General features: G+C 54.3%; 2 protein-coding genes across 2 annotated transcripts; both read right to left on the bottom strand.

Annotated features, from left to right (window-relative positions):
• Positions 1 to 24: 24 nt before the first annotated feature.
• Positions 25 to 6,538, bottom strand: LOC139803253 (protocadherin gamma-A10-like). The gene is made up of 3 exons (XM_071759191.1): positions 3,529 to 6,538; positions 3,009 to 3,073; positions 25 to 2,241 (listed from the first exon to the last, which is right to left on the bottom strand). Exons 1-3 carry the CDS (start codon positions 6,004 to 6,006, stop codon positions 1,965 to 1,967), a joined length of 2,820 nt encoding a protein of 939 aa, XP_071615292.1. The 5' UTR covers positions 6,007 to 6,538; the 3' UTR covers positions 25 to 1,964.
• A 2,195-nt stretch (positions 6,539 to 8,733) lies between these two features.
• LOC139803251 (protocadherin gamma-B5-like) lies at positions 8,734 to 11,426 on the bottom strand. Its single transcript, XM_071759190.1, has one exon. The coding sequence runs from the start codon at positions 11,424 to 11,426 to the stop codon at positions 8,877 to 8,879; it is 2,550 nt and encodes an 849-aa protein (XP_071615291.1). The 3' UTR covers positions 8,734 to 8,876.
• Between the last annotated feature and the right edge of the window lie 1,911 nt (positions 11,427 to 13,337).

Genomic DNA, 13,337 nt, shown 5'->3' with positions numbered 1-13,337 from the left:
TTTGTGTGAAAGAGTGTGAAAGACTACACACCAAAGACTATAGCCACAGTTGTCCAAGTATTTTCTTTGGACAACAGCAAAAGGAAAATGTGTTGAATAACAAATATGAGACACTTGTAACAACCAGGAGAAACTGAACATTTTCACCAACCTTTCAGAGAAAAAACCTTTTCATACGGCTTCCATCTGCTTTGTCTCTCTGCACACACATTGCATCAGTGTGTGTGGAACAGCAAAGCTAACAGCAGAGGCAGACAGTCATCCCTGAAAGAAATGTTTCTCACACAGTTTCTCCTTACAGAGAAGAAGGATCACAGCATGGATGCATGCAGAGACTTCTCTGCTCAGCACACTCAGTTGCAGGAATGTAAAGACTTTCTGAAGGGCCCAAGCTACAGACAGCTCAAAGACTCAGCTGGTAGTGTCAGCCCAAAGACACCATCTGGCACATGGGCAGTCTGGGAGATACATAACTCTGCAACCACTAGTGCAATATTTACACCAAATCACCACCACTCACAGGAAAAGCTATATCCACCATGACCCTGCACAAACTGAGTAACTCCTTACAGATATTTCAGATAACAGGCCCCAGAGAAACACCTGACAAAAACAACTTCCTATCACCTATATTCCCACCAATATTAAAGCTGACAGCACATCAGCTCTTCTGAACGAAGCTCAACATCACAAAGACATAGAGATGCAAAAAGATGTTTCACACAGGAGTTCCTAGACATACAGCCCTTTATGTATGTCCATGGCTATTGCTTAGAGGCAAATTTGTTCCTTGTATAAAATGCAAAAAAGAGGCTTTGTGTAGGTAGCAGGGACCTTGGCATTAGCCACAAAATGAAAACTTCACCCAAAGGGATGGATCATACATCTCTCTTTTCCTGCTTCAAGGCCAGTCTCTCACTGATCTTACACTCACTTCTCACCATGTCTCCATAACAAGCAAAAGTATTCCTTCTAGTGACATTTTCAGACACATTATCAAACATACAGGGTCCCACCAGTACCACATCATGACAAATAAAGCAAGAATTTCACCACTGTTCACAGCAAACACCATGCAGTCAGAAACAAAGTGAAAAACATAGGTCTTGGCCAGGGGGAGTCCAAGCAAGGTGATATTCAAATCTCTGCCTTCTTCTTTCACACGCACTGTTCCACAGAGATGAAACTTCTGCTAAGATCAGGTTTCCATCTATTCCCCTCTGACAATAAGAACCCACAAAGACATTCTCACATCTCCTGCCTTCCAAATCTCCTGTACCAAGTGACACTAATGCACAACATGCTTCTAGAATAAAAGCTATGCTGATTACTGCTAGTAAGCCTACATAAATAATAGACAAGTGAGGGGAAAAATAAACAACCCACAAAGAGCCCAACAAATACAAATCAGGCAAGAAAGGCAAGGGAGCATTTGAACTGCTAAAGAAAATATAAAGAACCTTGTTAGCAGCAAAACTCACTGCAAAGTCATCTTGGTTTTCACTGCAGACAATGATATTCATTCCCAAGAGCACCTAGAAGTCATTCTAAAAGCTGCTGCCCATTATCTTACTCTGGATTACAGAGTGGGAAGTTTCATTTTATGAAAGTCATCAGCTCTCAAAATTTTTATCCTACTGTCTGGCCTGCTCATCTCCCACGAAGATGAAGACACAACAGTACACATCTTATCATGAGCCTCTTTCTCAGGGAAGTCTTCCAGGAAATTGCAGCAAGGTCTCCAAGTACTTTTCCCAAGAGAAAAGGGAAATGCACAGAACCACAACTCTGGGACCCCTATAACAACCAGAAGACACTGAATATTGACACCTACCTTTCAGACAGTTCAGACTGTACCTCAGACAGCTCTTCCACTTGCCCTGTCTCTGTGCACACCAACTTTGCAGAGAGTCATCAGTGACTGGAATGTTCCACACACGGCTCCTCCGTACAGAGAACAAGGGTCACAGCAGGGATGCATGCAGAGAGACTTCTCTGCTCAGCACACTCAGTGGAAGGAGGGGAAAGACTTTCTGAAGGGCCCAAGTGATGCAAATCTCAGTCACAGGCTCAGTTGTTGCTGTCAGCTCAAAGACAGCATCACTGCACATGGGCAGTTTGGAAGCTCCATGACACTGCAACATCCATGCAATGTTTATGTCTACACTGAATAACCACAACCCACAGGAGAAGCTGCCTCCAGCAGGACAGGGCATAAAACGAGTAGCTCCCTCACACATACTTCAAATAACAGGCCCCAAGCCCAGAAATTCCTGACTAAAATACACTCCCACCCCCTACCTTCACACCAAGCTTAACAGACAAAACATCAGCAGTAACCTGAGAGGAGCTACAGACATCAATACCATCTGAAGGTTGATCAAGTCTGGAAAGAGCTTCCCACAGCAAGGATGAAGATCAAGATGACAAAGTCATACATGTCCAAAAACGATGTTTCAAACAGTTTCACACACAGCTGAGACCTTCAGACTCTGGTCTGGTGAGGTCACTCCGGGTGCTTTGCAGACTCAACTGGAGTGGTCATCCAAGAGAGAATGGAATATCATGCTCATGGCCTGGGGGAATGTCTGCTCCTCTGTCACATGCACTGACTCACAGAGATGCTACTTCAGCTAAGGTCATGTTTCCATCTCTTCCCCTCTGACAGTATCAACGCACAAAGATACCCTCAGATATCACACCTTTCACACCTGCTATAGAATGATCAAGAGGCACTAACACATGACATGTTGCTTAATGACTCTGTGCTGATTATTCCAAGCACACTTTCATACAAAGAAGGCCCAAAAAAAAAAAAAAAAAAAGACAAACAAAACGAGGAATCAAACAAGCTGGACATGAACTCAAATCGTTCTCCAGACAAAGCCAGTCTAACCCAACAGCTTTTGTGGTTTAAAGTCAGCCTCTCACCCTCCTTGCTCTGGCTCCAGTTTCTTGGCTTTGGCAATGAACAGAATCAAAGTATGGGTGCAAGCTGTTCCCCCAACCTGACAATTACAGATCCTGTGGTGTTTTCAAGGTTACCCAGTACAATGGAGCCCAGCTTTACACCCTGACAGAAGCAAAGACGGACCAGGGAACTCACAGAAGTGTATTAATCAGAGCTTCACATTTCAGACTCTCTCTGTTGCAATAGGCAAACAAACTCAATATGTTGCTAAGGAGAGCTACTTCCACAGATTAAAAACACTCAAATCCTGAAGCAGAGATGTGTATAAATAGATTTTTTTTTCCACCTCTAGAAACTGACAACACACTACAAGCTATAAAACGCCCAAGTGAAGTCCCAGTCACCAAAGCACTAGCTCCAAAAGCAACAACAGACTTCTTCAGCACATGAGCAACTCAAAACACACGGAGCACTCCTGTGCACTAGTGCAAAATTTACACCTAGGCCTAAGAGCCACCATTCACAGGAGTCCTCAGGCAACAGCAAAGGAGATGATGAATGGACAACAAAGAGGATCAAGAAAGGGAGGGCAGGAGAGGGCGGTCAGAGGCACTCACCGGGGTCGGGGCGGTGGGGTCGGGGGGGCAGGGGGCACCGTCAGGGTCCTCGGCGAGCAGCGGCGTGGGCTCGTCGGGCGGCGGTCGGGCCGGCAGGGTGTCACAGCAGCTGCCGGGCGACAAGCGGAGGTGGCTCTTGCGCGAGTCGGCGGTGAGCGACACCTCGTGCGAGTAGGAGTGCAGGAAGGCGCGGACGCCGTCGATGCCCACGAAGTGCGAGGCCGGGACGCCGCGCAAGGCGCCGCTGCCCGCCGCCAGCAGCTGCTGCGAGCGGCGCCAGCGCCGCAGGCGCAGCGTCAGCAGCAGCAGCAGGAAGGCGAGGAAGAGGCAGGACACGGCCGCCACGGCCACCACCAGCCAGCGCGTCAGCCTGCCGGCCGCCTCGCCCGGCGCCGCCGCCGCCGCCGCCGAGGCCGCGCTGCCCAGCTCCGACACCAGCTCGGCCACGCTCTCGGCCAGCACCAGCGTCAGCGTGGCCGTGGCCGACAGCGCCGGCCGCCCGTGGTCCTTCACCACCACCACCAGGCTCTGCCGCGCCGCGTCGCGGGCCAGCGGGAACCGCGCCGTCCGCACCTCGCCGCTGTGCAGCCCCACGCGGAACAGACCCGGCTCCGTCGCCTTCCACACCTCGTACGACAGCCACGCGTTCTGACCCGCGTCCGCGTCCACCGCCACCACCTTGGCCACCAGCGAGCCGGGCTCCGACCACCGCGGCGCCAGCTCCACCGCCGGCCACCCCGCTGGCGACAACGAGCCCAGTGACGAAGACGCCGAGGCCGAGGCCGGCGGCGGGTAGAGCACCTGCGGCGCGTTGTCGTTCTCGTCCACGATCTCCAGCCGCACCGACACGTTGCTGCTCAGCGCCGGCGCGCCGCCGTCCTCCGCCACCACCCACAGCCCCACCTCGCGCACCTCCTCGTAGTCGAAGGAGCGCAGCGCGTACAGCGCGCCCGTCTCCGCCTGCACCGACACGTACGACGACAGCGCTGCTCCCCGCACCCGGCCCTCCACCAGCCGGTACCGCACGCGCGCGTTCTCACCCCAGTCCGCGTCCGACGCCCGCACCCGCAGCACCAGCGCGCCCGCCGCGTTGTTCTCGGACACGCGCGCGCTGTACCGCTCCTCCGAGAACACCGGCGCGTTGTCGTTCACGTCCAGCACCCGCAGCGCCAGCACCGCGCTGCTCCGCAGCGCCGGCGACCCGCCGTCGGCCGCCCGCACCGTCACGTTGTACTCCGACACCTTCTCCCGGTCCAGCTCCCGAGACGTCTCCACGCGGTAGTAATTCTCAAGCGATTTCACCAGCCGGAATGGGACGCCCCCATCCAGCGAGCACCGCACCTGGCCGTTGGCACCCGAGTCTCGGTCCTGAACATGCAGCAGAGCCACCACCGTCCCCGTCGGAGCGTCCTCGGAGATCTCGCTCAGCGCCGACGATACTGTCAATTCGGGCGCATTGTCGTTGACGTCTGTTACTGTGACGGAAACTTTCGCCGTGTCAGAAAGGCCCCCATCGTCCAATGCCTGCACCTCCAGTTCGTAGAAGTGTCCTTCCTCGAAGTCCAGGCTCCGCATCACAGTGATTGCTCCTGTCTCGGAGTCCAGATGGAAAATACCTGACACACGACCGGAAGTTTTCTGAAAACTGTACTTAACATCCCCGTTCATACCCTCATCGGCATCGGTGGCCGTGAGGGTGACGAGGACGGAGCCCACGGGCACGTCCTCCGCCACACGCACCGTGTACTCCGCCGCGCTGAACACGGGCGCGTTGTCGTTGGCGTCCAGCACCGCCACGCGGATCCGCGCCGTGCCCGTCCGTGCCGGCTCTCCGCCGTCGCTCGCCCGCAGCACCAGCTCGTGAAACGCCGCCTCCTCCCGGTCCAGCGCCTTCGCCAGCACCAGCTCGGGCCGCTGATCCCCGCCGGGGCCCGTCTGCACGGCCAGCGAGAAGTGCTCGTCGCCGCTCAGCTCGTAGCTCTGCAGAGAATTTTGTCCCAAATCTGGGTCGTGAGCCCTGACAAGCGGAAACCGAGACCCCGAGGCAGTCGTCTCGCTCATTTTAAGCTGCGATTCCGACTCTTGGAAGCTGGGCGCGTTGTCGTTAACGTCCGTGATTTCCACTTCGATTCCGTAAACCTTCATTTCCCCCTCCACTATCAGCTCACACCGCAGCACGCATTGCTGCACACTCTCGCACAGCTGCTCCCGGTCTATCCTCTCCGCTGTCACCAAATGTCCCGTCCCCTCCTGCAGACCGAAATACTGCGTCCTGCCTTTGTCCAAGATGCGTACTCTGCCTTCTCCGAGCGCCGTCAGGTCCAGCGCCAGGTCCTTGGCCACGTCGCCCACGAACGAGCCCTTGGGCATCTCCTCGGGAACCGAGTAGCGCAGCTGGCCCCACGCCGCCTCCCACGCCGCCACCAGCACGCCCCACAGCAGGGCTCGCTCCCGCCGGCCCCAACGCCTCCCCGCCATTCCACGCACCTCGGCCGCTCACAACGCCTCCGATCGGGCTCCGGGTCCCGCTCCCGCCTCCTCTCCGCTCCCCTCCGCCTCGCTGCAGCACGGCTCCGCACCGGGGGACGCTCGCAGACCGCCCGGCCGCCGAGCCAGCCAGCCAGCGAGCGATGGAGCCGGGCCGCAGCGGGCGGGGCTGCTGCACCGCTCCGGCCTTCCTCTCGCTCCTCCTCGGTCAGCAGCGGCACCCGCAGCCTCCTCCCGGCACTGCACCCACCCAGCGCTGCCTCCGGTAAATCCCGGCGATTGGTTTCATACCGAACGGAAAAAAAGTTCGGCATGTCGCTATATATATTAAAGTATGACGTGGACGATATTTTGAGCCTTTTCCCAATACTTCAACATCACGAAGTCTGCCACGAATTGCACGGCTTTCATAGCAGTCGAGCTTAAATGACATTTCCCTTACCTTTTCTGCAGACTAAATAAACCTCGTACAGACAGAGCACTTCCCCACTTCTCGACTGACAGCACGAAGCACGAATGAAGAGCCTCCCACAAGCCGAGGTCGGTGATTGCCTTCATTTGCTTCCTCATAACTGGGTTTTTCTTCAAAAATGAGTGTTGGTTGGTTTTATCGCATGGGAAATTGTGCGACATAAATATGGGAAAACACTGCTTTTATCATAATAGCACCATATGCGTTTCCCTATTAAAGCCATTAGTTCTAAAATCTAAGAATTACTGTAGCAGGGGAAAAAAAAAAAAAAAAAAAAAAAAAAAAGGAAAATGGAATACCCTGTGGTAAGAATAGTAAGGTCTTTGTGAAGTATTTATCTAATCCATGAACCTTCTTTGTGGAAAGACAGCTTTTCAATAAACTAGGACAGCAGAACACAAGTACAGCTACAAAGCCAGATATACACGGACCACCTCTAATGTGCGTGTGTGCTAATCCCTAAATTACTTTCGTTTGTACATGTATGCTATTAGCATGGGACCTCTCCCGGTAAACGTCATGTAGAAAGAAAACACGGTTCAACAAGGAAAATTCTTCCACGACACCATCATAAAGAAGGACCAGATCTCATTCTACACAAGAGGGAGTTCCTTTTGTAAAATATTTTGGACAACAAAAGGGATGAGGACAAACACTGTCGGGTAAAACTGAACCTGCTACCCACCATCAAAGAACAGAGGAGTGCCAGAGTCACTGACTGCTCTAATGGATCTAAGTAAATCTAATGGATTTACTATTCCATTCCCTCTCGGTTCGAAACCATCCTCATCAGCAATTTCTCTCGCACTCGTGCTTGGATGCGTTACACAAATAACAAAAGAAATTAAAAGGTGAAAATGCAATAAAACCGCGACTCTGAAACTGCTCAGACAGAAATGCGCGGAGAACGTGGAAGTATCAGACTCATTAACAAGAGGGGCTGGAACTCTACTTAAATACTGCACACGGAACACGATGGAAATCAACTTCCCAACCACAACTGACTGAGATCAGACATTTGAACGATTAACAAGGTGGGACTGGTTCCACCTGCCCAAAATCATCTACTCGGCTCCTCACAAGCTGTCGGGAAAATTTTCTCCGTTTTCAAACGGAGAAAAGCAATGGAATGTTTCAGTTCAGCATCTGAGCTCTTGGCTAGACCATTAAACTATTGGAACGCATGGAGATGCAGCTAATACTGGGAAAGTGAGTTGCCTTTAACCAGTAATTTTCCTTGAAAATACGCCGTCCTAACGAGGGATTGTATAACGTAATACACATATGCAGTTACTTAATTTGACATTTTAAACGACTCGTATGGTTTCTGTTCCAGAAACCAAGGTGTGAGGGACTGCAATTTCTTTAACGCAGTATTAATCTCATTCCTAAATTATCATCTTTGAAAAACACATTTCAACGGAGTACTGTAGAACAGCAAAAGATAATAGCTCACCCTGAACTACTTCTACTACTTGGTCTATTTGTAAGCGTGTTAATGCACTTTATTCACGTGCCTAATTGCTTCATTTACAGATCTACCTCACCAGAACAGATAGAGACCCTGGCAGGCTGGACTGATATAAATTATACTGAGAGACTGAAGTCCTCAAATTCGTAATTCCCCACACAACGACATCAACCAAGCACCTCTCTAAGGGAAAGGAGAGAAAATAAGAAAGTCCTTTTGCATTTGAGATACCATTTTACACCTCCACTTCTTCATGAAAGGCCAGTCAAGCCTTTTTCTTCCGTCACCACCGAGAAAACCGAAAAACATTTAACTGCCTGCTCCGCAATTAGGCGAAGCTTCCATTCTACGTTACTTCCCGGAGACACGCACCAACACAGCCCATCTAATATATACAGTATATAATTAGAGTTCTAGTTTTGGTTTTGCTTCGCTGTTAAGATATCATTTTACACTCCCGCTTCTTCATGAAGGATCAAAAAAGAACTGCACAAAAGAGGGGAACTGAGAGAAATAAAATAAAGTAGAAAAGAAATATCATACTTGGATAAAATGTTTCAACCCGACTTATGCTACTAATCCACAGCAGGTTTTCATCGAGGAGGAGAAAGCACAATCCATAAAGAAAAAGGTCTCCAACACTACCCATTAATTGCATTGTCCCAACTCCATCACGAAGCACCAGAACTCGTTCTACACTGGAAAGAGTCACCTTCTGCGCTGCTAAAACACATCATTTCAGACAACAAAATCGTTCAAGACAAAACCACACAGCTCAACCTGAACTCATAACCACCGAAAAACAGAACTACCACGTCTATGTCACAAGAAGGGAGTCACCTCGCTCCATTCCATCCCAGAGACGCACACAAGCACTCCCCTTCTAACCAGTCACCCACCGAAAACCCAGAGCCACCATCAGTCAGAGCAAAGGCTGGGAAAGAAGAAGGGTGAAGGAGCAGAGCGATAGCGCTCGGGCTTACAGACCTGCGGTGCGTCGGGGCGGGCGGGCGGCTGTGCCGGTCCGGCGCTGGGGCTCGGGCTCCGCTCCCCGCAGGGCTCCCCGGCGAGCAGCTCCTCGGCGGGCAGGCTGGGCACGGGCGGCGGCGGCCAAGCGGGCTCGGGCAGGGCGCGTCCCGGCGCCACGCAGAGGTTGTAGGAGTAGGGCAAGGTGCCCTCGCAGAAGTCGGCCGGGAAGGCGGCGCCGGGCACGGAGAAGCGCTGCGCGGCCAGGCAGCGCAGGACGGCGGGCGGCCCGGCCCGGCGCAGCCGCGCCAGCACGGCCAGCGCCACGCTCAGCAGGAAGAGGGCGGAGAGCAGCGCCAGCGCCAGCACCAGGTAGAACTGCAGCTCGGCCGGCGAGTCGGCGCCCGCCGCCCGCTCGCTCAGCTCCGGCAGCGCCTCCTGCAAGCTCTCGGCCAGCACCACGTGCAGCGTGGCCGTGGCCGACAGCGCCGGCTGCCCGTGGTCCTTCACCACGGCCACCAGCCGCTGCTTCGCCGCGTCCCTCTCCGACACGGCCCGCGCCGTCCGCACCTCGCCGCTGTGCAGCCCCACGCGGAACAGCGCCGGCTCCGCCGCCTGCACCAGCTCGTACGACAGCCACGCGTTGCGCCCCGCGTCCGCGTCCACCGCCACCACCTTGCCCACCAGGTACCCGGCCTCGGCCGACCGCGGCACCACCTCGAACGCCACCGACGATGACGACGAGGAGGAGGAGGAGGAAGCAGCCTCCGGCCCCGCAGTCCCTGCCGGCGGCCACAGCACCCGCGGCGCGTTGTCGTTGCGGTCCAGCACGAAGACGCGCACCGTCGCCGTGGAGCTCCGCGCCGGCGCCCCGCCGTCCTGCGCCCGCACCGCCACCGTGAACTCGCGGCACTGCTCGTAGTCGAAGGAGCGCTGCGCGTACACCGCGCCGCTCCGCGCCTCCACCGACACGTACGGCGCCGCGCCCGCGCTGCCGCCCGCCAGCCAGTAGCTCACGCGCCCGTTGGCGCCCGCGTCCGCGTCCCGCGCCACCACGCGCACCACCGCCGCGCCCGCCGCGTTGTTCTCCGACACGTACGCGCTGTACGCCGCCTCCTCGAACACCGGCGCGTTGTCGTTCACGTCCGACACCTCCAGCACCAGCTCCGCGCTGCTCCACAGCGACGGGCTGCCCCGGTCCCTGGCCACCACCCTCACGCGGTGCTCCGACGCCTGCTCGCGGTCCAGCGCGCTCCCCGTCAACACCTTGTACGAGCCGCCCGACGAGGCCACCAGCGACAGCGGCGCCTCGCCCGACAGCTCGCACCGCACATCGCCGTTCTCCCCAGAGTCTGCGTCTTTCACCTTCAGGAGGGCCACCACGGTGCCTACTGGCGCGTCCTCGGGCACCGGGCTCGACACCGATAGGATCGTGATTTCGGGTGCGTTGTCGTTCACGTCCACTACGTCCACCTCTACCTTGCAGTGAGCTGTCAGCCCTCCGCCGTCCCTCGCCTCCACAAGGAGCGTGTAGCCTCGAGTGTCCTCATAGTCTAGTGCTTCCTTTAGCGTGAGAATTCCAATTTCTGCATCTAATGCGAACTTTTCAAGTACCTTGGTCGGCAGCTGCCCAAAGCCGTAGGTGATGTGAGCGTTGGTGCCTGTGTCGGCATCCGAGCCAGAAACGTTCAGCACCATCGAGCCGGGCAGTGCGTCCTCCCGCAGGCTCACCCGGTACCGGTCCTGCGCGAACACGGGTGGGTTGTCGTTGGCGTCGGTGACGTTGATGCAGAGCTGGGCGGTGCCGCTGCGGGGCGGGTCACCGCCGTCCAGCGCCGTCAGCACCAACCGCACGCTCTGCTCGCTCTCCCGGTCCAGTGCTCGGCGCAGAACCAGCTCTGCGAACTTCTTGCCGTCTTCGCTCTCCTTCACCTCCACCTCGAAGTACTTGTTGGCCTCCAGCTCGTAGCCCTGCAGCGAGTTACTGCCCACGTCCGGGTCTTCTGCCATGCCCAACTGAAAGCGAGCGCCCGGAGCTGTCGATTCAATAATTTCGAACTCGATGTTCTCTTTTAGGAACCGCGGGGAATTGTCGTTGACGTCCTGGATGTCGACGTGGACGTGGAAAACGTTGAGCGGGTTCTCCACCAGCGCCTCGAAGCTGACGGAGCAGGACGCCGCCTCGCCGCACATCTCCTCCCGGTCCAGCCTCTCGCTCACGTACAGCTCCCCGCTCTCCTCGCTCACACCGAAGTATTGCTTCTCGGCGCTGAGCCGCAGCTTGCGTGCCGGCAGCTCGGCGGGGCTCAGCCCCAGGTCCCTCGCCAGCGGCCCCACCAGCGAGCCTCTGCCCAGCTCCTCGGGGATGGCGTAGCGGATCCGCTCGCCCGCCGCCCGGCAGCACAAGCCCAGCAGCCAGGCGGCCAGCAGCAGCACCACTCGCCCGGCTCCTCGCCCCCGGCTCGGCCTCGGCCTCTGCCTCTGCCCCTCCCCGCACGCCATGCTCGGCCCCGCAGCTCGCCGCGATCCTCCCTCCTGCCGCTGCCCTTTCTGCTTGCCTGCCAGTCCCTCTCCGCAGGCAGCTCCGGGCTCGGACGCCGCTGCTCTCGCCTCTGCTGCCCGTGCCGCTGCCGCTCTGGCTGGCGCCGGGCGAGCGAGCAGCCTGCGGGGGCAGAACGCTGCGGCGGCTCCGGCTGCGGCTGCGGCTCCAGCGCCGCTCCGCGTCGGCCAACAGCGGCACCCGGAGGATCCCACACGGCACCGCAGCCTCCTGATCGCCCGCATCGGGGTACCGGCTTTTTCTGTCTATCTCTCAGTGAGATGTAAACAGGTCAATTGGAACAATGCAGTACTGCAGAGCTGGGGAAGGCGTTATAATAATTTCTTCTCTCCGTACATGGGACCAGCACCAGGAAGGATTGTGTTGGATTCATCAGGAAATAATCAGAAACTGAATGAAGCAGAAGCTGTTTTGCTCACTGCAATTTCAATCTTATTAATTAAATTAAACCATTAACAGAATACTGAGTCTCGGTCATTTTTAACACTATCACCTATATTCCCACCAATATTAAAGCTGACAGCACATCAGCTCTTCTGAATGAAGCTCAACATCACAAAGACATAGAGATGCAAAAAGATGTTTCACACAGGAGTTTCTAGACATGACTATATCCATGGCTATTGCTTAGAGGCAAATTTGTTCCTTGTATAAAATGCAAAAAAGAGGCTTTGTGTAGGTAGCAGGGACCTGGGCATTAGTCACAAAATGAAAACTTCACCCAAAGGGATGGATCATACATCTCTCTTTTCCTGCTTCAAGGCCAGTCTCTCACTGATCTTTCACTCACTTCTCACCATGTCTCCATAACAAGCAAAAGTATTCCTTCTAGTGACATTTTCAGACACATTATCAAACATACAGAGTCCCACCAGTACCACATCATGACAAATAAAGCAAGAATTTCACCACTGTTCACAGCAAACACCATGCAGTCAGAAACAAAGTGAAAAACATAGGTCTTGGCCAGGGGGAGTCCAAGCAAGGTGATATTCAAATCTCTGCCTTCTTCTTTCACACGCACTGTTCCACAGAGATGAAACTTCTGCTAAGATCAGGTTTCCATCTATTCCCCTCTGACAATAAGAACCCACAAAGACATCCTCACATCTCCTGCCTTCCAAATCTCCTGTACCAAGTGACACTAATGCACAACATGCTTCTAGAATAAAAGCTATGCTGATTACTGCTAGCAAACCTACATAAATAATAGACAAGTGAGGGGAAAAATAAACAACCCACAAAGAGCCCAACAAATACAAATCAGGCAAGAAAGGCAAGGGAGCATTTGAACTGCTAAAGAAAATATAAAGAACCTTGTTAGCAGCAAAACTCACTGCAAAGTCATCTTGCTTTTCACTGCAGACAATGATATTCATTCCCAAGAGCACCTAGAAGTCATTCTAAAAGCTGCTGCCCATTATCTTACTCTGGATTACAGAGTGGGAAGTTTCATCTTAGGAAAGTCATCAGCTCTCAAAATTTTTATCCTACTGTCTGGCCTGCTCATCTCCCACAAAGATGAAGACACAACAGTACACATCTTATCCTGAGCCTCTTTCTCAAGGAAGTCTTCCAGGAAATTGCAGCAAGGTCTCCAAGTACTTTTCCCAAGAGAAAAGGGAAAAGCACAGAACCACAACTCTGGGACCCCTATAACAACCAGAAGACACTGAATATTGACACCTACCTTTCAGACAGTTCAGACTGTACCTCAGACAGCTCTTCCACTTGCCCTGTCTCTGTGCACACCAACTTTGCAGAGAGTCATCAGTGACTGGAATGTTCCACACACGGCTCCTCCGTACGGAGAACAAGGATCACAGCAGGGATGCATGCAGAGAGACTTCTCT

The sequence above is a fragment of the Heliangelus exortis genome, chromosome 15, assembly GCF_036169615.1.
Source record: "Heliangelus exortis chromosome 15, bHelExo1.hap1, whole genome shotgun sequence".
In the NCBI taxonomy this organism is placed as follows: domain Eukaryota; kingdom Metazoa; phylum Chordata; class Aves; order Apodiformes; family Trochilidae; genus Heliangelus; species Heliangelus exortis.
This window is presented reverse-complemented; position numbering and strand designations above follow the sequence as displayed.